The following is a 24,963-nucleotide window of genomic DNA, read 5'->3' as shown; positions in this document are numbered from 1 at the left end:
TCCTGTCCATATATATTGTTCACTGGTTACTATACTCCAAATATTTCTTCACGACAGGTGTAATGGTCAGGATCACACATATAACATGGGTCCTGAATCAGACATTTTATAGAAACTAGTAAACACCCCCCCCCCCCTAAAGTGTTAAACCAGCAGTGTAGACGTTGTCTGTATCACTCAATCAATTTGTATCTATCATTCTATAAAATGTGTTTGATAAATGCCAAGTTAAAGCTGATTGAGTATAATGTGTCCCTCAATAGAAAGCTTTATACATCTCCTCTTAGGTTTTAGGACCCCTTAAAAGGTCATGGTTCATGGCCATCCTGAGGAGCTGTGGGAAAGTGGAAGTCATCTGGGTGACCTTTCTCTGATAAGTAGAATAGTCTGATAACCTTGTCTGCCACATGGCACCAAAGCCAGAGTGGAGGAACACTGACTTTGGTCTGCTATATTTTTAGCGGTCTGCATATATTAGATAAACCTTTTTTTTTTTTCCTGTGGTTTTCTCTGTGACTTCTGATAAGCTATTACTAATCCAATGTCATGAATGTGGGATCATGACTGGTGATATTCTGGGACGATGTACCATATCTATATAAGACATTTCTTCGGTCACAGTTTTCTTGAGGAACTGCAGAGGATACACTAGGAACATAGGATCTGGTTGTAGGAAAATGTAAGCGACTTATACACAGGGCGACGGAGCCTCAGTGCTGAGCGATGTAGTGTAGCACAGACCGCTCAGCACACATCACTGGCATACATGTGACGCACCAGCGATGTGTGCTGAGCGATTTGGCACAGTGTTCTCTGGTGAGAAGAACACTGGCGATGACTGACTATACTGTAGGCATCAGGAAGATTCATTCCAGGCTCTAAGAAAGCTTTTGTGTTACTGACATATAAAATATATAGCAATAAAAAATATATCTCCCTTTTTTATGTATTCATTGGCTAATGTTTTAATTGTTGTCAATCAGCACATTTCAAGCTGATTAATATTCTAAAATAATTAAAAAACGTAATTTTTTTACTCAGCAATCCCACTTTTTTTTCTCAGTATAAATCTAGCCCGGCAATGGCGACACACAGGGCCACGCATCCCTGTCACTGGCGGGCCTACACACGGAGCCATCCGTGCTTAGGAGGTTTTTCTGGTCGATGCAGCCCTGCGAGTCCCCCAGACACTGTACCCACGGCCGCCCGCCCCCGCGCACGCCACAATCCCCCGCACAGCTGCAAATCGATGTCTAGCATAAACATCCATTCCTCTACCTCCCCATGGCAGCATACTTCTGGGTTTCCGCCCCCTTGGGTAGATATCTGAAAGGAACAAAAAAAGACACTGCCCCCCTATATAAGGGACCGCCCTCCTAGGCTCTGCGTCTTTTTTTCCTTTCATGGGTAGATGGATGGCTTACCCTGCGGAGATCAGGAGGGCTGGTTCCTCTGCCCAGTGCAGCTGTGAACTTAGCGTATCGTGTCTGGGACCCCCGCCATCAAGTGTGGTCTGGGACGTCCGTCTGCTGTAGCTCCCTGCCGCCCAGTGCGTCCATGGGAGAAGGTGCCCGGCGAGGTGTGCGGCGTCTGAAGCCGCAGGCTGAAGCCGGTAAGCGCGGCGTGTACATGGGGCGCGTCATCAGACGGCGCCCGGAAGCGGAGGTGGCGTCTGACGTCACGGGGATACACGCACGCCGGGCATGGAGTTAAAACTAGTCTGCAAACAGTGGAGGTTGCTGCAGACGTGTTCTGAGACCAGCAGACGAGGTAAGGCCCTGTGGAAGCAGCAGCGCTGCTAGGGCAATGGCTGTTCTTACGGAAATGATACTAAGTGTATGAATTTTTCTATTAGAGTACAGCGTATTGTGAAAGTGTCATTATGGAAGAGGACAGGAAGCAGCCTGCGGATGCAGGGTAAGCCAGGAATTATTGGAGCATTAGTGGAACATACTTCTTGTTGTTGTTGGAGCATACAGTTAGTGACTTGGCGTTTACTTATACAGGGCAGGACCCAGTAAAGAAAAAACGGAAGGGAAAGCCAAGTATAAAAAATTGCATACAGCAAAGTGTGTATTATGCAAAAGAATTTTACCTGAGAAATGTTCAGGTTCTACATGCAACAAGTGTGAGGGGACACAACAGATGGGATTACCCCAAATGACGGAGCTGGTCTCACTGTTAAAAACAGCATTAGCTGACACGTTTATGGCAAAAAAGGAAAGTACTAAGGCTTCTACAAAAAGGAGAAGAGTAGTACTCTCTGATTCAGATGACCCAGAGGAAGGGCCTGCAGCTAGACCAGAGGAGGAAGCAGAAGAGGGGGAAGTGTTTCAAGAGAAAGAAGAAATTGACTTCAACCCAGATCTGTTAGAAAGTCTGTTGTGTCTCATTAATAAATCCCTGAATATTGAGGATACACAGGAAGAAGGAAAACTTCAAGATTTACTGTTCAAAGATAAAAAGAAAAAGGGGAAGCAGTTTCCTTTATCAATACCTCTGAAAGAGATAGTGGAGGAAGAATGGCTTCACCCCGATAAAAAAGTACCTGTACCCATAAGAGTACAAAAAATGTACCCGTTTAACCCTGAAGAGGTTAAAACATGGGAGGAGCCACCAAAGGTGGACGCAGCGATTGCTCGCATATCAAGAAAGACAACACTGCCGTTAGAGGACGCTAACGTATTTAAGGATTCGATGGAACGCAAAATAGAAATGAACCTGAGGAAGCAGCACGTGACGTCTGGTGCAGCAATCAAAGCGTCATCAGCCATGGCTATTACGTCTAGGGTCCTAAGGTCATGGGTTCAGGACCTGGAGTCGGATATGCTAGATGGAATTAAAAGGACGGAACTGATGAAAATGGTACAGAACATTCAGATGGCGGTAGAGTTCCTGTGCGATGCCTCCCTAGATGGGGTACGGCTGGCAGCAAGATCCAGTGCAAACAACATAGTGACAAGGAGAGCGCTCTGGCTGAAGCCATGGGCGGCGGATAATCAATCAAAAAATAGATTACTATCTATTCCCTTCCAGGGCAAATACCTATTCGGACAGCAACTGGACGAAATAATTACAAAAATATCGGGTGGTAAGTCCGTATGGCTACCCCAAGATAAGGCGGTAAGAAGAGGACAGTTTAACAAAAACTTCAGGTACTCTACAACAGATTATAAAGAAGCCAAAACATATAGACCAGGTCGTAGTTTCAGGAGGCCCTGGTTTGGGAATAGAAGTACTTTTCGTGGCCAAAGAGGCAGAGAAGGCCGCTTTGCCTTTCGTCAGACACAATGACGCCAGACAGAGGGTTGGCGGCAGACTGATACATTACAAACAAGTCTGGTGCCAATCAACCCAGGACAGGTGGGTATTAGAAGTCGTGTCTTCAGGCTACAAAATAGAGTTTACCAAACTGCCGGGAGACTGGCTGGAAGAGTCACCTGTCCCAAGCAACTGGGAAGAAAGATCAGCATTATTAAGCAGTCTACAGGTCATGATAGACCAAGGTGTGGTAAAAAGAGTACCAAAACATCAAGAAAACCAGGGATGGCACTCAAGGTTTTTTGTGGTGAAGAAGGCATCAGGGGGTTTCAGGACAATACTAGACCTGAGAAGGTTGAACACTTTTGTCCACACAAGAAAATTCAAAATGGAATCGATCAGAAGCATTCTTCCGGACATAGAGAAAGGAGCCTATCTAACAACGATAGACTTAAAGGATGCTTACCTGCATATTCCGATATTTTTAGGGCACCAAAAATACCTGAGATTCAGACTAAAAGGAAGAACTTATCAGTTCATGTCTCTACCATTCGGCCTATCAACATCACCAAGAACCTTCACAAAGGTATTAGTGGTGCTGGTAGCCAACTTGAGAATTCAGGGGGTGTCGATATGGCCATACCTGGACGATCTTCTTATTATGGCAAGATCAGAGGTTCTGTCAGCTCAGCACACAAAACTGGTGCTAGACTATCTAAAAAAGCACGGCTGGTTGATAAATTATCAAAAAAGCCACCTCGAACCCGCACAAAAAGTGATATACTTAGGAATGGTTTTAGATACACAATCTATGCGTGTGAAGCTGACAGAGGACAGACGTCAGAAGCTGATCAAGGAAGTAAGAAAAATGTTAAAAGAAAACATAAGTCATACAGAGGAGTGTATGCGAGTGCTAGGCCTTATGTCGTCAGCAATAGAGGCTATACCATGGGCAAGGTTCCACATGCGGGCATTACAAGGATGCTTCCTAGAACAATGGAATGGAGAAGAAAAAGACAAGAGGCAAAAAATCTTTCTATCAAAAGAGGCAAAAGCAAACCTCAGATGGTGGAACAACATGGAGAGACTAAGTCAAGGGAAGTCGTTTGCAACTCAGACACAGATTATAGTAACCACGGACGCCAGCAAGCAAGGCTGGGGGGCCGTGTGCGAACAACGGATGGCACAGGGAGAATGGAATATAGAAGCAAGCCGGAGCCATTCCAATATAAGAGAGATGATGGCTGTACTGATGGCATGCAAAAAATTTCAGAAGTTACTAATCAACAAGGAGGTTGTGATAAGATCGGACAATCAGTCTGTTGTGACATACCTGAACAAACAGGGGGGAACGAGGAGCAAAGCCCTGATGATGGAGGCAGCGAAGGTACTACAATGGGCAGAGAGTCATGTGGTAAACCTCAAGGCTGTATTCATTGCAGGGAAGGAAAATCGGCTAGCCGACACCTTAAGCAGGAGCAGGATAGCCCCAGGAGAATGGGAGCTGTCACCAAAGGTGTTCGAGGCAATTGTGAAGAGATGGGGCCTACCACAAGTAGATCTTATGGCGACAGAGAAGAATGCGAAGGTGCCTTGTTACATTTCCAGGCACTGGGAACCAGGATCATGGAAGGTAGATGCCCTGACGGAAAGGTGGGAGATGAAACTAGCATATGTCTTCCCACCATTTCCGGTTATTCACAGGCTAATCAGCAAGATAAGCAGAGAAAAATCCAGGGTGATCGCGATTCTACCATACTGGCCGAGGAGAGCGTGGTTTGCAAAACTAACTCAAATGGCGATAGACGAACCATGGATACTGCCAGATTACAAGGACCTAATACAGCAGGGCCGGTATTATCAAAGGCAGCCAGAAAACTGGAGGCTAACGGCCTGGTTGTTGAAACCAGGACATTGAGAAGAAAGGGTTTTTCGGAAAAAGTGGTGAATACACTTTTAAAAGCGAGAAAATATTCAACATCCAGTGTATATTACAGGACATGGAGGAAATATATATACTTCTGCAGAGCAGGGGGCAAAGATGAGAGAAGAATAAATACAATTCTGGAGTTCCTACAAACAGGATTGGAAAAGAACCTATCAGCGAGCTCTCTGAGAGTACAGATATCGGCACTAAGTGCTATCCTGGATCTGAAAATTGCAGACAACAGATATATTCAAAGATTCGTGCAGGCAATAAAAAGGATCAGGCCAGTGTTCCATAACCCGCTGGCACCCTGGGACCTTAACATGGTCCTGAATGTGCTGACGGAGGCACCCTTTGAGCCGTTAGAAGAGGTGCCCTTGAAGATGCTCACCATCAAGGTAGTCTTCCTTGTCGCAATTACTTCGGCTAGGAGAGTCTCGGAGTTGCAGGCGCTATGGGCGGAGGAGCCGTTCCTCAACTTCTTCGAAGATAAAGCAGTATTAAGGACAAACCCGCATTTTTTACCAAAAGTTGTTTCAAAGTTTCATATGAATCAGGAAATAATATTACCGTCCTTCTGTAAGAACCCAGCAAACTCCAAAGAGGCAAGGCTGCATAATTTGGATGTAAGTAGAGCATTAAAAATATACCTAAAAAGATCAGAGGCCTGGAGGAAGTCAAAGAGACTGTTTGTGCTTACAGAAGGGATAAAAAAGGGTCTAGGAGCAACAAAAATGACGATATCCAGATGGATAAGGGCATGTATATGTGAAGCCTACAAGATTAGGAAATTAGATCCTCCAGTGGGGCTAAAAGCTCATTCTACGAGAGCGCTAGCAGCATCGTGGGCAGAAAAAGGGGCGGCGTCACTGGAAGAAGTGTGTAAGGCAGCATGCTGGTCCTCGTCACACACGTTCACCAAGCACTATAGGGTGGACGTGGCGGCTACTGAAGATACAAAACTAGGAAGAAGAATTCTTAGTGCAGTAATTTAAAAAAAAAAAAAAAAGGAGGAGTAGAAGAGAAGTAGTACTCATAAGAAAGACTTGGAGCACACTGTAGATACGGTGAAAGAAACCAGTATCCTTTTTCCTTTTTACATTATATTACTATGCCCTCCCAGTGAAGAAAACTGCTAGGGTAGACCCAGAAGTATGCTGCCATGGGGAGGTAGAGGAAAGTACAGATTATTACCTGTTAATAGGCTTTCCTCTACTCCACCATGGCAGCCGTTTTCCCAGCCCTGAACTAAAGGGTTGAGTGTGTTATTTAATATGAATAATTATATGAGTTAAGCTTGTAAAATGAAAGACACAGAGCCTAGGAGGGCGGTCCCTTATATAGGGGGGCAGTGTCTTTTTTTGTTCCTTTCAGATATCTACCCAAGGGGGCGGAAACCCAGAAGTATGCTGCCATGGTGGAGTAGAGGAAAGCCTATTAACAGGTAATAATCTGTACTTTCACAGATTTGGGTGCGGGGTAGAAATCATTCGATGGTCGTGACCATATCAAATGATTTCTCCAGTGCTCGCAGATCTGAAACACCTCTATGGTGTCAGTTGCCCACCCCCCGCACCCATGTCATCGGGGAATTACCATGAGAACGCCCATGAATGGCTGGGCGTTCCCATGGGCAAAACCCCCACCCCATGCCCAGACTGTTGTGCGCGAGCGGCCTGCAATTACTATTCACTGTGGCTGCTCCCACACAGCGGCTGCACGTGCACATGACCGGCTGCATGCGCAGTTGCGAAAAATTTGAACTAGAATCACCCCCTTAATTTTTAAGTGATCTAGTCAGATCGCTTAGGAATAGGGCTACAGTTGCCCCATTAGGCCCACACCAGCAGAATATCACAATGACAGAAATCTAAGGCTTTTGTTGCCGGTGACATTATGTTCTATATTGGTAATGTTTGGCACTGAACAGTAGGGAATTGCCGGGCATGCCAGTTGTGCGGCTGGGTGCTGCCAGTGTCTGGGACACAACTTGTCTACATTTGAGTTCTTCAGGTTAAATATAATATGAGAATTTGGCGGCATCTGTGGAAAGTGCAGGTTACCAGGGTTTGCACTGAGGACAATCTGGAAAAACTTAGAGAACATGTCATTTTATTGCTGTAATATTTGGTGCCCTGCACATTATGTAGCTAGTAAAATAAACAGGTTTCCTCTGTGACCCTTGGAGAGAATGCTACGGAAATGCCAGTGTCCTCGGTATATGCTGGGCTTTCTAACTGGTGAGTCAGGGTTATAGACTGCGCTATTCCATCTTCCAAACAAAGAGAAGGACTTCTTTACTTTCTTTACCTGGTGAATCTGAGAATATTTTTTAACAACAATGTTGCCAATAGGGAAACCCACGTATCTAGTTTCCACAGGTCTATAAATACATTATACAATAATAAATATACTCATGGGGCGATTGCAGCCCTATTTCTAAGCAATCTGACTAGATTGCTTAGAAATAAAGCATGGGTTACCCCCCAGCAATGGCAATGTGCGGTCCCACAGCATGCAGTGTAAATCTAATTATATCGTCAGTGTTCTCACAAGAGAACACAGGTGAGCGCAGATCGATCAGCTAAACTGCATTGCTCAGCACAGGGCTGAAGCCGCCCCATGTGTAGGGGGCTTTACAATTGGCACCATTATATACCATTCAGAAGTAATAATGGACATTTTATGCAAGTGTACTTCTTATATAGTTTAATATACTGTATAAGTACTGCTTACCTGTATTATGTTAACATTGGAAATTACATTATCTCCTCAGACCGGGGGTCCGTTCCCCCTGATACTGTAAATGGGATCCATGACGAACTGTTCACACTGTCCCATAACCTGGACCTGGGTTATTTTTCAGGGAACCCTTTCACACGACCCTGGTTAACCTGGCAGTAACCCCTGTCAACAGTGTCAAAGGAGTCCTATTGTTGAAGGCACAGAACATTAATATTAATGTAGTCTTGTATTTTTTACTGATACTAAATAGTTGGCATTCTGATTGTGTCTTTTTTTTTTTTTTTTTGTAATATATATATTTGAGACCATTGTTAAACTGGATGCTTCATGGACTTCTTCCAGCAAGGATTTGGTTAATTTTCGTAAGTGCTCCTTGTACCCAGAAGGTCAGGAGGTGAAGTGCTTCATCTGCAGCACCCTGACACTGAGTCATGTGACCTCTGATCAGGCTGCAGCCTCAACAAGACTTGCAGGATCATTTTTCTTAGTGCTGTACTGAACTAAGGACAGTGGTCTGCCCAATAGCATTTAATAATGGAAATGCTGAGTGAAGCATTCCTATCTACACAGAGATCTTATAAATGCAATATACAGGGAGACTTGTTGCCTTGCAAAACCCTGGCACGTCTCCATATCCGTCTCCTACGTATGCATACTGATCATCTAGCAAACGCACTGTAGCATGTTGCTGTAGAAGTCTGCAGAGTATCTGTTGCAAGGGGCATTTATTTAACATAAGCACTTTACTCATTTTACATGAGCTGGAGGGTGCTTCCCTTCTTGCCTCCAGAAAGTATATGCGTTGTGCTTGGTTTTTTTTTTCTAGCCACGTTCCCAAGGCTTGGCTACATACCCGGTGAAAGCAGCTCAAAAAACCAAACGCTAAAGAGAACAAATACTGCTCAAACATTTGGGTTAAGAGAGCGGTTCCTGCAACTATAAAAGTGTTAGCAACGTCATGCCATGTTGTCCGGTGAAATGCACCTAACAGTAAAGGGCTTTAGACTGCCCTATATGTCTATCTACTTCACATGTTTTGCTGTACAGCTTTATAGTCTAGCGCAGCAGTTCTCAAACTGTGGGTCCCGACCCTCTCAGTATGGGGTCGCGACTCCATGTTGCTGACCATCAGGCTGATGAATTTTCTCATCTCAGTCAGTGATTCAAGGAGTCTGAAACATCTGTTGAGTTGTCTGTTATTTTAGACTCCTCCCATCATTTTGTGCCTTCACAATGCTGCCATGCATGTGCTGTCTACTGATTACACATGTGATGTGATGACCTTCTGCAGTAACTTTCTGGGGTCCTGTCATTATTTTTATTGTCTGATGGGGTCTCAGAGCGAAATAGTTTGAGGACCCCTGCACTAATGCATGCAAATCATTTGCTATAGTCTGCATCCATTCACGTAGGTCATGGCCTGCAGCTACTTCCAAGCAGTGATTGGTGTATTTCTGTGCTTTGTCTGGTCACTCAGTAATATAACCTACAAGCCTGTTGTTTATGATTCACCTTTGAGAAATGAATGTAACACGCTTGAGGTAAAGATTCATCATTATGCAGCATTGTGTTTGTGCAAGCATGGCTAGATTGACAGATAAATCTAAAGGGGTGTACACACGGAGCAAATTTCTAAGCAATCTGACTAGATTGATTAGAAAGTAAGCACAGATCTCTGCGTGTGTATGCTCCGAGAGATTAAATATCTCTTGCTAACTAAGTCAGTGCATGCAGTCACAATCTAGTAAGATTGCTTAGCAAATGACTGCAAATCTCTCTGTGTGTACAGAATGAGAGATACTGATCACAATCTCTCATTCTGAACCATTACCCTGACTTTTTTTGCTTAAGCAAAATTGCTTAGCAAAATCGCTTAGCAAAATCACTTAGCACAAAACTCTGCATGTGTATGTGCTCCCCATGGGAGATCTTGACACCAGCAAAATTGCTTAGCAAAATATCTTAGCAAAATTGCTCAGCACAGATCTCTACGTGTGTATGCCCCTTAACAGTTTAGCAATAAGCTTATGTCTGCTGGCAACCACAAGTTTCATGACCTCTGTTGGTTCTCAAGCTTTTCTTCCCATAAAACCTTGCCACAATTAGGATAGTGTCGGCTCGGTGACCATAGGGATGTACATTGTATGCCAACCATGAAATGATAGCTGGGCATCTGAATACAAATCATGTGATGGTCATTGACCATTGCATCAAAATAAATTCAATAAACAAAAATGCATTTGATTGGTGTATATGCAAGAACGCCCTTTTTTGTACATGCAAAAACATCTTAAACATGGCAACGCATGCACAGAAGCACTACAGCCCGGCTGATTGGGACGGGGGACACACCATCAGAACACCATCAAATGTTTACCATTTGATGGTGGAAAACATCGAAATGTCCCACCAATGAGCTACACCTCACTGAAGTGACCGGTTCTGGATTATGTGTTACCCAATAAGTAAAGCCTTCTGAAGATAAATCTGCCTTTTCCCAGTTGGTATCTCCTATTGGCCCACCATTCAGTATTTATTGCAGCTAAAGATCCCCTTTAGTATTATACAGCAGATATCAATTCAGTATGGAGGTAGAAATTTACATAGCAGGTGCAAGTTTAGTCTAATTCTCTGAAATGTAATAAAAATAGTGTTTTTAATATAAACATCGGTTTGGCCTATCAAGCCAATTGTTAAATACAGTAAATAGATTGAAGCTGTTATGTCAAGATAGCAATGCACTTTGTGGGGGCTATATTGTTATGACTCAGTGTTGCATGCCTGTATAAAAACGATCCATGAATTGCATGCATATCTTTTGGTTTGATCCGTACAAATTTTAGATATTGTTTCCGTTATCAAATGATTGTCTCGTAGGGAGAAAGTCAGTTGTTTTTGGAGTCTTATTTTCCTGTCTAAACAGGACTGCTGAGACACCTAAACAATTTATATTTGGGTGCCCCCAAGGTGATAAGAGTTGGATTCCACACCCCCCCCCCATAATGTCCTACAGCAGCTGTATTCAAAAAGTGCAATTGTTATGTGCGATGAGATGCGCCCTCCAGTCACATATCACATCACACAGCTCATACTTTTTGTACTAGATCTCATCTCATTGCATTGCAAAACCTATGCAATGCGATGAGATATTGTATACAATAATTGTACCGTGTATGGGCACCTTAAGTAGGCTTTCCAGCTCTGCCATAGTTTTGCTATTAAGGTCATTCCATGTCAAATGAACACACAAATCTTACCTCATCAGCTCAGATTTTGATCAAATTTGGTATACGGTATATAAAGTGTCCTAATGACACTTTAAAAACCAGTGAGGCATTGTCAAACTATCTGCAGATAATATTTTTGACTGACCTAATACAATGTCAAGTATTTCTATTCAACTTGATTTATATAATTAAACTAATGAAGCCATGAAATCGATTCTATTAATACTTGTAACACACTCAGCTTTGTTGAATAAATTACCTAGCTTTAAAATAATTGTAAACTATGAACCCATTATCCTCCCAATTTAAAATGTATTAGTATAGACTATTTCCTGAATTAAACTTTTGTCTATGTTCTTTTTGAGATAATCATGATCAAAAAATTTCAGTTTGAATTTGGAAAAACGTTTTTCCTCACAAAACCTATTTTTTTTTATATATCATATATGCGTTTTTTTTTTTTTTTACAGATTTTTGAAAGTTAACGTAGCCATATTTTGGCATGAGATTTCGACAAAATTTTGTGTTTTTCTATTAGGCTACATATAAACTCTCCATATACCAAATGTGATCATAATCGGTGCTGGTGAGGTAAATTTTTAACCAAGCGTGTGGTGACGACACGGAATGGCCCATTTAAAACTATGGCAGGGCATGTTTAGATGTGGCGTTCCACAACTCTGATTTTGGCCATCAGACTTATGGAAAAGCATGCTGGGTAGCATGTAAGCACAAAAAAGAAAAGTTGAGCACCAATGAAACTGATTTGAGGGAGAACACTGTCATACAAAAAAAAAAAAATAAGGTACACCTATACTTGACAATTTAAAGCGAACTTGTGAAGAACAATTAAATCATGTATATAGTGGGCTGTGACTGAACTGGTTTTTTGTGATCTTCCCAAATGGAATTTCAGGGCCTTATTTTTATCTTGTAGCATAGATACTCAAAGTTCCGATTATACGTCTGTGCCGGAATCCTGCTAAATACGGTGAATGATGACTGGCCATTGACCACTGTACTGCAAAACTGAAATGCGCGATTATACCTGGTTTTGATTTCTGTAGTTTTACAAACATATGCCATTCTATTATCAGCTGTTCTACATTGATGGGAAAACTATTGGCATAATTAATTATGCTCCTTTTCAATGGAGATTGTGTCTTGTTAAAGATAATGCCGGGTACACACCAGAAGGATTTGGCCTAAATCCTGTAAATTTGGATGCAATTTCTACCGATTGTTTGTAAATTGGGCATGTTTTAGATCCGATTTCGATCCCAAAAAATGGTTATGTCATAAAATTTGTTGGCAGGTGTAATGTTAAATATGATCCTTCATGTAGAATTAAACATAATGGATCCAGTTCTTTTAAAGTTTGAGTTTTAATCCCTACCTTTCCTGTGATGTCTGGTATTTGCATCTCTTTGTGGGTTTAGTGGTTTACCTTACTCCAACCCATTCTATAGGAAGTTCCTCTTCCTGTGTTATGGCTCTCAGATTGACTAGCCTTAGGGTTTAATACTTGTCTGTGTACAATGCCATTTCAAATAGATTGCCATTTATTACTGGCTCATACATGTCATTCAGTGGGAAAATTGATAGGACAAGATGATTATTATGACCAGCGTAATAGTGAGACTGTACTGGCATTTGAGACTGAGCACCTTGCTTGGCATGGGTATAAGGTATGCAAACACAGAATAACTCAAACAACAACATTTTAGAAAGCGGTGTCCTTCTGCCCCAGGATATCCGAAATCGGGTGATTCACTGTTTAGCAACATTGTACGCAAGGAACTTTTTGAACTAGGTAATAATCTGCTGCTGACATCAATGGCAATGGTTCCAGAAACATGACGATGATTTGTGTTTAGTGCCTTGGCAGTTACAGTCACTAGGTCACGGTCAAGCTTTGTGACGTGGTTCTGCCAAGTTGTCTTCTGTTCTTTGGTCTTGATGCATTCCTTAAAGGTGCCCATACACTAGGATGACTTATCTTATGCTTTAAGGACGCTTTTGAGATATTTGAAAAACGAGACTAATAAGGAGTTAATTAGGAAAGACGCTATTACATTACACCTGCACCATAAACATTTTCGGTACTTATATGTTAGTTGGGCCCCCACTATAGTAATACCCTCATACCCCCAATATCCATGTCCGCGTGGAGTTCATTTTATATAATGTAGCGAGCCACCGAGCCCGAAGCGTGGCGAGCAGACGCGTAAAACTAAGCAAATAGCTTAGTGGGCGCCCAACTAACACATAAGTACCACATTTTCCATACATCTCCTTCCATCTAGTTGCAGGTTTGTGGTTTGCCCTAATCCCAACACGCCAAGAGCTCCATTAAATACCCCTCTACTTCTACGAATGCTAAAAAGGGTCACATTAGGTTGTCTAGTGTAGTTTCATGGAACATTTCTGGTGAATGAACATTGATTGCTGACCTGAATAGATTACAACTTAGTTTGGCACGGACTGAGCTCTGTCACACTGAGCTTCTATTTAATCAGGATCTCCGAGTGTAGAGTACACGGACGTAAGCCAAAGGGCCATTCTGTGTGAGAGCATGGGAACATAGGAAGAGGACTGAACTGTATCAATGCTTTTTAGCATCAGAATCTCTCTCTCTTTCCCAATAAAAAGGAATTTTGGAAGCACAGAACACTGCTTTTCATCGTCCAGAGTAAGAATTAAACCATTTTTTGCTGGCAATTCTTACTACTTGTCTATAAAGGGACCAGAAACATATTTTAAATATGAAATGCTTTTGTTATCACTACATTTTTTTTTATTTTTTTTTTTTACTTTTAACACTTTCCCATGTCCCACTCCGGGAATAACAAAGGTCTGAGATGCAGCCTTAAGAAGGGTCTAAACCAGGCATGTCCAACGTTGGCCCTCCAGATGTTGTGAAACTACACATCCCAGCATGCTTTGCCACAGTTTTGCTAATAGAGAATGCTAAAACTATTGCAAAGCATGTTGGGATGTGTAGTTTCAAAACATCTGGAGGGCCAACGTTGGACATGCCTGGTCTAAACCATACTGGAGCCATGTTCCAAATACCGGGTCAGATCTGGATGTTCTAACATCAGGGTCACCTGAAGCAGACATCCACTTCCGGTTCAGATGTTGGTGCCCAATCCCTGCTCTGTCTATGTAAGACAAATGCTTTTAAACATGCATTCTGGGGTCCCTTTACTCCTAGATTTGTGAAACATCCCGTTTGCATTGCATGTTGTGTTACCGATGACTTGAGGAAGAAGAGATTGGTAGTCTTATACTGGCATGCATTTCTGTCCGTATAGGAAAGGCAGTGACAAACAGCACTCTGTGTACTTTAGTATTGTGTCCTAGTTTGACTGTCACACAGTCAGCATGAAAGGCAAAGGTGTGGTCTGGCAGAAATCAAGACAAAGGCCCTTATTCTGAATCGAGCGGTACGGCCCGCGTGCGGCCGTACCGCCGATGTTTTCAGTCTGCACATGCGCAGAGGTCAATCTGCGCATGTGCAGGCGAAATCGCCGCACATAACGTTTCTACGCCGCAAAGGGGGCATATAGGGGCGTGAGGGGCTTCATACCCTCATTTCCCTATGCATACGCCCCGCGTTTCATGGGCGTTCCCATGCAAACGCGGGGCGTATGCATGGTAATGAGGCTATGACGCCAGTGATGGGGGCGGAAAGCTGACATCGCCGGATGTCAGTTCTCCGCCCCCATACAAGCTTTCACACGGACGATTGTCCGTGTGCTCTCAGCTTGCGGGAGCTGGTGGGGCGTGCGGCCCTGCCTTCGATGGTCGCCGACCATCGAATGCAGGGGGCAGCTCCCACCATGGTGGAGGCGTACGCCCCACCATTTTCATGCGGATCGCCAGCCGTCCGTGTACGGACGGCCGTGGCGATCCGTATAGTAGGCGGGGATTGGTTGGTGCGGCCGGAGCCCCGTATGCGGCTCTGGCCGCACCGATCAGAATAAGGGCCAAAGGGAGGAACAAGAGGAAGATGTGCAACAGGTACACCGCTTCCCTATTTGGATTGGATTTAGCCAAGTGGGTCAAAGCAATTATCCCTACATAACCTGTATCTCTGCTTCTCTGATCCGAGTACCAATAACCATGGCACCAAGGCAGCTGCAGCAGATACATTATGTTGAAGAAGTGTGAGTCTGGGGCCTGGTGCAGATTACTCGCTATTCTGCACTGTTGTTCCATATGTATGGCCTTGCAGTAAGTGTATGTGTCAGGCGAACAATATAAGATCTGGAACAAACCTGCAACATGGCTGTTTTATGCAGTATGTAAAGAAGCAGATCTGTAATATAATAATATTATTTGTGTATGGAGTGTTAACTTCCTCTAACCCCTTGCATTCAACATACATTTCCAGTATTCTTCTCTGTAAGGTGCTGTTTGCAGCTACAGATATTGATTCGTCTGAGTTTTACAAACCATTAGTAAGGAACCCTTGGAATGTCACTTTTTGGCATGACTTCTCTAAATTATGCTATGTACACACAGAGCAGCATGGAGCTACTGCAGCATGACCGTTGTTAACGAGGACTCCCTCGTTTGAATGGGGAGGGGGTTGTTATCGGCACGCTGGAGCATGCATCGTTAACGATATGGAGTGTACACACACAATATTGACTAGTGTGTATGGGGTTAGGCTATAAAAAAACGATTAAAACCTATCAAATCTAACTTCAAATTAGGCTGGCCTTTGTTCATACAAATAATTGGTACAATGTTAACAATGTATGTCATAAACTCTAATAAATAGAATAATCCTATATGATGCACTCCCTATTGTAATTTACAGTATATGAATATTAGAAGTCAGCAGTTTCTGTAATGATATAAAAGTAGAGCGCTTCTTAAAATATTACACAAACCAAAGTAACTTCTGCCTCAGAGAGGATGTGAAGAGGTACACACTGGTAGATATATCTGCTGATCAATCGATCTGCAAATATGTCTACAGATAGATCGGGCTGTGTGTTCTCCATGCAGGAAGGTATGCATAGCATACTCACAGCATAAATATGAAATTCGGGAAACCTTTGCCAGCCAATTTTCCAAAGTGGTGTACCTACTTATACCTCTAAGCACTTCACTGCATAACAGTATGTGGCAGAAAATTCCTCCACTCCGACCACCAAGGAATGGAGCTGAGTACACACTAGTAGACCTATCTGCAGATCAATCAATCTGCTGATATATCTACAGACAGATCAGGTAGCGTGTTCTCCATACACACTCCATTGGTACTGACAACATTCACAGATATATCGCTCGTACTAACTGGCTGATGTTGCATTGATATATCGGCTGTTCAGTCTGATGCCCGATATATCAGACAGTGTGTATACACCTTTTAGGGGTAAAGTTACTAATACCCTGTTCTCACTGCCACAAAAACACGGGTATTTGCCAGGGCGAGCAGTAATTTCTTGTGTCGCGTCTGTGTAAAAGGGTCTTTGTGAAATTCCCTGGTGTTATGCCCCAGGAATTACACACAGGTTTTTTGTAGGGTTTTTCCTGGGTAATACACGGGTGTATGGCAGTGTGAACAGGCTAGACCCAGGTTTTTCGCACAAAATGCAAAAAAGCAAGCTCATTGCATTGCTCAAAGATACTTATTAAAACATCCAATTAAAGCTGCTCTTAGATGCCACACACTTGATGGCAGGCATACCAGGGGAAGCAGTGTGAACGGTGCAGACATGGGAATTTCCCGGGTCTAAGGTGCAGTATGAATGAGGTCTGTAGAGCTGAGATGCTCTGTGCCCCGCCTAAAACACGGGAACAAAAACCCGGGATTTTGCAGGGGCGCAAATGACAACGCAGCATAAGATAGAAGTTCTATAGAAGATTGGTTGTTGCCCATAGTTTGTATTTATTTAGCACCTTGGAAGATAGAATCCGATTGGTTGGTATTGGCAACATCCCATCTTCAATAGAACTCCCACTTTGTAGATTTACACCTAAATGTTTGGTTTAAGCAAACCACCTTTAATGGTTTACATTATTATCCTCCACGGTATTTAGATGGCTATGCTTTTTTGTATTTAGATTGATTGCAGCCTTTTACAGTATGTAGTACAACATACTACTTGCCTGTGCGCTATCTATAAGTAGTTAGAAATATTAATTATGGTACTAAACCTCTTCATTTTCTTTTGTTTTCCTTGTTCTCTTCAGGAAGTGAATTGCTTTTTGCTCATGTTCTAGTTATTTCCTGTGCCTGCTCTTGCTGCTTGCTCAGGATGTAAGCTTGCTTCAAATGGTCAATGTGTTCAATGTGGCTTGGTTTCAGTTGCGCAGCCTGGTTGGGAATCTCTGTCGGAACTTTAGTGCCATAACTTGGACCTGAGTCATTTGTGTCAATGGTTTATTTGTTGATAATATAATCTCGGTGCAGAGTTTGATATTGTCCATAGATTTTGCTCTGCATATTTTTTTTATATTTATTTGAAATTGCTGAATTATCAAGCTTTATTTGGTTTGTATAAAGACATTGTAGTCACACTTTTTGAATTAGCCACAATTTGCAGCCCAATCACAGCAACGGTTTATCTAGTGGCCTTCCCCCAAAATATTTTGATTTGCCCCCATATAGTCTGAGGGCCTGGATTTCCTTTTGGTCATTGTCTTGATTTGAATATTTAGCGGTTTTAACAGTTTATATATCCAATATTTTCACAGAAATATAGCTCTATTCTTTGCCTTCAAGTAGGAACTTGCACATCAAGAAATATTGGATACAGGAAAATAGTGTAAGCCTAGGGTAGCGTCACACAAGCCCTTTGTTTCCTGCCTACTATAAAAGGGTTGATTCTTGGTTCCTGTCACACACACCGTTTTTTTCTAGGAGATCGTGTGACCCTAGTCTTAAATGTTTATTGATCACTTTTAGTTGTTGAATATGTAAACATCCTGGACAGGAAGGTGTATTTGAACAATTGGATAGTGTTTATGTACGGGTGTTGAGTGTGTGATTTAAAGAGATAATGCTTGTTAAATAGAATTTGACACACTTTTTGGGGTTTTTTATTGTATTGCCTGCCTTGTCCGATACAAAAATAAACTGCACCTGCACTTATATTCTACCCATGTTTCCGTGAGTTTCCTCCCATAGTCCAAAATTTTTTCTGATAGGTTAATTGGCTTCTGATGACACACACCAGCCTCATGTCAGTCAAACTGCGTCTTCAGCAGGGCTGTGACTGCTGGCCCAAGACCACTGCAGCACATGTGCAGTGCAGAGCCATCGCATTCACAGATCAAACATCGGCCATTTGTGACCAGATCTTGCCCACAGTGTGTTAGATGCAGGGTGTATTCCTTTCAGCACAACTAGCTACAAAGTACCTCTGGAATGGTCAGGAGAAGCTACTTAGCAGACAATAACAATAATAATTTCCCCTTGCCCACGTAGAGGTGATTAGGAACATAGTAATGTGTTGCTACTGGTTACGTGGAAATGTGTGCAGCCAAACACCAAGCTATATGTTGCGCTGACTTTAAGTGCCCTGTAGACAATGTGATGTATGTCATTTGCATCAGTGCGAGACTGAAACATCTCAGGATGCCAGCTATGGGAATTACTTTACAGTTATTTTCCTCTTTATGTTTTTTTAAATCCGTACTGATTTGGTTTAATTATGCTATTTACTGTAATCTGCATAACTAGTTGTGCTATGTGATAATGGCGGAATCCTTTTCCTGCTGTTGATCATCCAAAAAAAAAAATATATATATTCCTGGACATCCCTGCAGCATGAGACAGATGATTTTTAAGCTGAGTGTGGAGCAGCACATGATGTGATGCCGATTCCTGATCTTACACGTGTGCACACCATTAATGGCTTTGCTGGCAAACAACTCGGTTTTCCTTTCTAGGGGATAACCATGTGTTATGCATTAGCTGAGAGACAGAAGGGAATCTCTAACCGGGTGCTCCCACCACATCTTCGTTACTATGCCAATGACTAAGTGCTCGTTGCAGTGCAGCATAACCTATTTAAATGAGCCTGGCGTATTAATTGCTGAAAAGAGGAAAACCAAACGTATCAATTGTCATTCGCCGCTTATAGCCTTATATTTTACTGAGATTTCTCTGGTGCTGAGCTCCCCATCTTTTTTCCCCCAATCCATTCCTATGTAAATGGTGGAAAAGATGCAATTCCATAATTTAGTTTCATTTCATTTTACCTCCTGTACAGCTTCATTTTCTGGCCACTGACAAGAAATTGTTACCTCAAATGACACCAATTGTGTTGGCAATGCTGATTGGCTGGCAGCATCTCAAAGATTAAACGTTCATTTTTTTTTCCAACCATGATTAAGTACGGAATTTAATGACCATGATGTGCAAATATTATCAAGCAGGAAATAAAAATGTATAATTCTATTACTGATTTGCCTTATATGTAATGTTCCTCCACCATACTACAGGGCGTTGCAATGTGGACTTTCCTCAAAATGAGTGAAATACATTTTCATGCAACCGGTGTTTTGCATTTAGAACAAATGGTCTAATACTGCAAATATCTGCATATATTGTTGCTAGAACATTAAAGAACATTCAGCAGTTTAGAAGTAACCTATTATCACTCTGATCTCATAGTCTCTTTTTGTTTTTTTTTCTTGTCATCCTTGCAAAACAGAGGAAAATGATAAGATTTTGCTGGAGCAGGAAGAAGAGGAGGAAGAAGATGACGATGATGAAGAAGAGGAGCAAGAGAAGAAAAGCATTCCTCGAACAGAAGAATTGGTAAACCACGCCCCACCTGATGCTGCTTCTCCACCAGCGCCTGCACCTCCTCCACCTCCACCCCCTCCCTTACCAACTCCAGTGGCTGTCATCCCTCTCCCCGTGGTCACCAGCACTCCACAACCCATTGTCCAAACATCTTTGTCACCTCCTGTTGTTCAGCGTCAACCACCTGTTGTTAATCCACCTGTTATAAACAAAGATGTATCATTGGCTCCTGTCATCCAGCGACCAGCAGGCCCAGGACTACCAGAGATCAAGACTACATCTCTTAGTGTTGGAAGTCCCAAGCAGCTGCACCATTACTCTACCCCTGTGCTGGCAATAACACACCACCACCTCATGCAGCAGCAGCAACAGCAGCAGCCTATACAGCCTCAACCAACATCCCTACAGCACCCGCAGCAGCAGCAGCCACCTCCGCATCAGCCCCTGGGTGCCCTCAGACTGTCTGCAACAGATGATGGAAGGCCTAATGAGCAGAGGAGGCGTCCTGGAGGGTAAGAAATCTTTGAATTTAGACTGAACTTTCTTAAATCACAGAACCCCAAAATTCAAGAGTAAACTTGTATCGCCTTCCATTTCTACAGTTGTGTTAAAAGCAGAGCTTATTAGAACATTAACTCTCCGTTACTCCATCACAACTAGCTAAACCCCTTTATGGTATTATCCTAATTGAATATGATACAGGTTATACAGCTGAAATTACAGCTGCACCATAACAAGCCGGTAAACAAGCCTGTCATTCATGCTTCTTTTGGCTCAAATCGGGAAAACATCTCCCTCCTAACTTGGGTATCATTCAGCTCCTTAATACTTACATGTATGTCTGATAATAACTTTATATTTGCTCTTATTGGTATTTTGGATACAAACTATTTGGAAATGCTTCTAGGCAAAAACTTAATGAGCAACTATTGGAGTGAAGGTTAATATTCTTTGCTTATGTGTGTGGATAAATTGCAGTTAACGCATTATAGTTCCCTACACCTCATAACAACGATTCTGATTGTTTCGGTCCCCGGCGTGTTTGCACCGGGGAACAATGTCTCTGTCCTGTGCATGCGCATATTTGCAAATGCGCATGTGCAAGGCTTCTGTGTGGGCGACTATGGATACTGGGCGTACCCACCAAAATGTCGCTCATCCCTATGCGAACGCAGGCGGGCCAATACCTTCCAGGCGTGGGCAGCTGATGTAACAGGACACCAGCCGCCCGCCCAGTTCCCGGACACCACAAGTCTAAGTCAGCCCAGACTGACTTATATTTGCAAACCGAGTATAAATCCTTTGATGGTTGGTGACCATTGACTGATTTTGGCCCCACACGCTGCCCAGCGAATGGATATTTATGCAAAACATCTATTCGTATAGCGGGGGACCAGCAACTATCGCTGCCTAGCGAGCCAACAAGAATTTCCCCCTATATGCGAAGTATGTTGTATGTACATCATACCATAAGCATAGCGAATGCGGAATTGACTCCCCTTGGGGTCCTGATACAGATAACCTTCCTAAAGCATTTCTTTATGAACTGAGTGGATAGGGGGGTGTGGTATAACACACCGACAGTCGGGATTCCAACAGTCATTAGCCCGACGTTGGAATCCCGACTTCACAGCGGGGGGAGCACAACGAAGCCCCTTGCGGGCTCGCTGTGCTCGCCACCTATTTTATTCTCCCTCTATGGGGGTCATGGACCCCCACGAGGGACCAGTCGGGGTAATGACTGACGGAATCCCGACTGTCGGTGAGTCGTCCGGCACCCGGATAGAGACCACTCATACTACGTAAAGTGTTGTTGCTTTACAGCTGGAATGTGCAACCTGTATCAAGACCCCATGGGTTTTAGAAGTCCTTATATATAGTTGAGATTGTGTATACCTTTAGGAATAGCATTAAAAGTATAGATCCGATGGCTAATTCAAATACCATTACACTGACCAGCAAAAATAGGAATTCACTTTGTCTTCATAATCATTTTGTAATTGATGTATTTTCAGCAATGACTTCCTGTACCTTTTTAAAGCATTTTAAAAGGGGCCCTCAAATTCTGTACAAAATTTAGCCAGGGTATTTTTATGAAAAAGTATAAAAGCTGCCCTACACCCTAGTAATTAATTTAAGTAAGGTGTCCGTCTCCCTATCCGGCTCATACTCCCCTTTTACAGCTGTTAGAACTTGGTTAACTAAATTAATGTCCCAGTACTGTATAAAAGAACTGGCAGTGGTCCTAGAATTCTGCAGTATTGTAGCAGCCCCGGGTCTATGGCACCTTAGTGAAAATCTTTAGTGGAGGTGATAGTAAAGCATTACATTTTTATATACGGATGGTGTAATGGTTAGCATTACTGCCTCACAGCAATGAGGTCATGGGTTCAATTCGCACCATCGCCCTAACTGTGCGGAGTTTGTATATTCTCCCCGCACTTGCGTGGGTTTCATCCGGGTACTCCGGTTTCCTCCCACATTCCAAAAATATACTGGTAGGTTGCCTACTAACAAAATGAACCCTAGAATGTCTGTGTGTGTACATGTGGTACGAAATATAGATTGTAAGATCCACTGGGGCAGGGACTGATCAAATATGTTCAAATATTCTGTGTAAAGCGCTGTGGGATATGTGTGCGCTACATAAGACACTGTTAATAAATAATAAATAAATAAATATACTGTGTATTTCCCTCACCTGCATGTGTGCATACAATATCTGCAGCTGGACCATTCTTATCCGTAACTTGGTTGTACAGCTGTAACTTGGTTGTACAGCTAACCTCATCCATGGCACATGTGGCAATCCCGGAACTTGGTGTAAAAAGTCTGTACTAATTATGTACATCTCTACAAGTTCACAAGTTGACACAATATCCCTGAACATAGTCTATGTAAGAATGAACAGTTAAGCCCCATAAGTCGCAAATGGATATGTGACAGTCATACGTTGTGCTGCGTCGTCATTATCTCATGTTAACAGTATAGACTGCTGTATATGGCTTCTTGTGAGCATTTGTGCTTTCCATGTCACATGCTGACAGGAACTATTTGTCAACTTTGTTATGAAGAATGAGGAAACTGTTTACAGTAAAAGAACAGAAGTGAAATATGAGCACCATTCCTGGGTGGCATTTCGTCTATTGAGGGAATGGAATCAAAATGGTTGTGTAATAGAGCCATGTTTTACCTTTGTGTAGCTGTCACAATAGAGGTGGATATGTCTCGGCCTATCCTAGCCTTGCTAGGAAATACTGGCATCATTGAGAAATGAGCCATAGACTCGTACTGTTAAATGTAACATCCTTCGTTCCCATGAATACATTTTATATACTGTACAAGTTGGTAAAACAGATTAATATACAGACCAAATGATCAATGAAAAACAATGTTGTTTTGTAAATGTGTGTATAGGTGCACTTCGCACGTTATTGTGGGTGCCTTCTTAATATTGGATTGGACTCCCTTTCCCGATGCAACAGCCTGAGTTCTACAATGGTGCTATATTGGACTGAGTTCGGGTGACACTGGAGGTGATTTTGCCCAGCGTGTATGCAGAGAGATGATGGGGAAAATCACTGGGCTAAAAATCTTTTTAGCGATTTTTATTTTTTGGGGGGGGGAGGGGTGGGGGTTGGGGATTTTCCTTCCGTCACCCCAAGGGGCATTGTAGTGGCAGTAGGGTGGGGGTAGTTTAAAAGCATAATATGTGATGGGACCCAGAAACAGTGGAGTAGGACCCCAACTTTATTAAGCTAGGGATCGCTGGGACCCACACATTTTGTCACCGAGTGCGATCACTGGAGATGGACTTATGGATTTATGTTAACACCAATTACTTCCCCTCCCATCTGCAAAAATCAATATTCATCAGAGCAGACGCCACTCTCCAGTCAACCGTTGGCAGCCTCCATATCCCGTCCTTATCTGACTGGCGTAGAACCTGCTGTGGGCTTCTGTGGCTGTAGCCCATCCACATGAGGTTTTGCTGTGGTGAACATTTACCGATGTTCTCTATCATACCACTGTTATAACTCCTGGTTATTTGACTTCCATTTTTAAAGTAATATATTTAGTAGTGTTTATATACTCCTTTCTATCAGTATATGTAGTGGTCAACAATCTGGAAACATGGGGAAAATGGTGGGGCTTAATGAAAGCAAGGGCTTCCTCACAGTTGTGGCTGAAGTGCTAATTAAATAACAAGGTCCTGTATATGTCCAACTGCAGCAGTTGCCTATTATTTATGGCTAGCATTGCAGCAATAGGAGACCACTAATTTTTAAGAAATGTAATTATTGGGGTGCTTCAGTGACCAAGGCATCTCTCCTTGATAATAGTGTCTTAGGTGATGACATGGGCATCAAATGTTACATAAAGGGCCAATAGAGACAGAGCTCTGTCTCCATAGAGACAGAGCAGGTTATTATAGTGGGGTTGTAGTATATAAACAGCTGGCAGTGCACCTCTGGATTATTTGAATACTGTTCCTGTCAAATAGATGAGTGCGATTACGGCATCAACCTATACAGCCCAAAGTACTTTCTTTTCCCATCTGTGAAGTGTTGCAATGTTCTGTAGTTTCTGTAGTTTCGTTTTCTAGAGGTGACTTCCAGAATGACACTGCCCACAGGGCACAATGGTTTCATGACAGTTACCCTGATGTTATCCATAGATCCATATATGGCCTTCTCAGTCACCAAATCTGAATCTAAATGAACATTTATACAATATTCCAGAACTTCACCTGCGACTGAGGCATCAGGCGAGTGACATTCTTGTGGAAGAATTGTGCTTAACAACTGCAGACTCCTCACATTCCATGCCATCTTTGCCACAGATGGTAGCTCAATGTTTTCTGTTTTTTGTCCATTATCTAGTATTATATGTACTGTATATGCGACTGGATAAATATCCAGTCACATATACAGTACATATAATCACATAACAAATATGACCATTGAAATTCAAGTAAGGACACAACATAACATGCTGTGTATTACTGAGCTGAATTATATACATGA

The 24,963-nt window shown here is 42.7% G+C and overlaps 1 protein-coding gene across 2 annotated transcripts in view; it reads left to right on the top strand.

The window, feature by feature from the left end:
• Positions 1–24,963, top strand: part of MNT (MAX network transcriptional repressor) — a 70,220-nt gene that overhangs the window by 5,144 nt on the left and 40,113 nt on the right. For both annotated transcript variants that reach the window (XM_083172228.1, XM_083172227.1), the window contains exon 2: positions 19,842–20,448. In XM_083172228.1, the coding sequence (XP_083028354.1) occupies positions 19,842–20,448 (607 nt within the window). The remainder of the gene's footprint in view (positions 1–19,841; positions 20,449–24,963) is intronic.

Source organism: Crinia signifera, chromosome 2 (genome assembly GCF_055691185.1).
Source record: "Crinia signifera chromosome 2, ASM5569118v1, whole genome shotgun sequence".
NCBI classification, from domain to species: Eukaryota; Metazoa; Chordata; class Amphibia; order Anura; family Myobatrachidae; genus Crinia; species Crinia signifera.
Note: the sequence above shows the minus strand (reverse complement) of the source record. Positions and strands in the feature narration are given on the sequence as shown.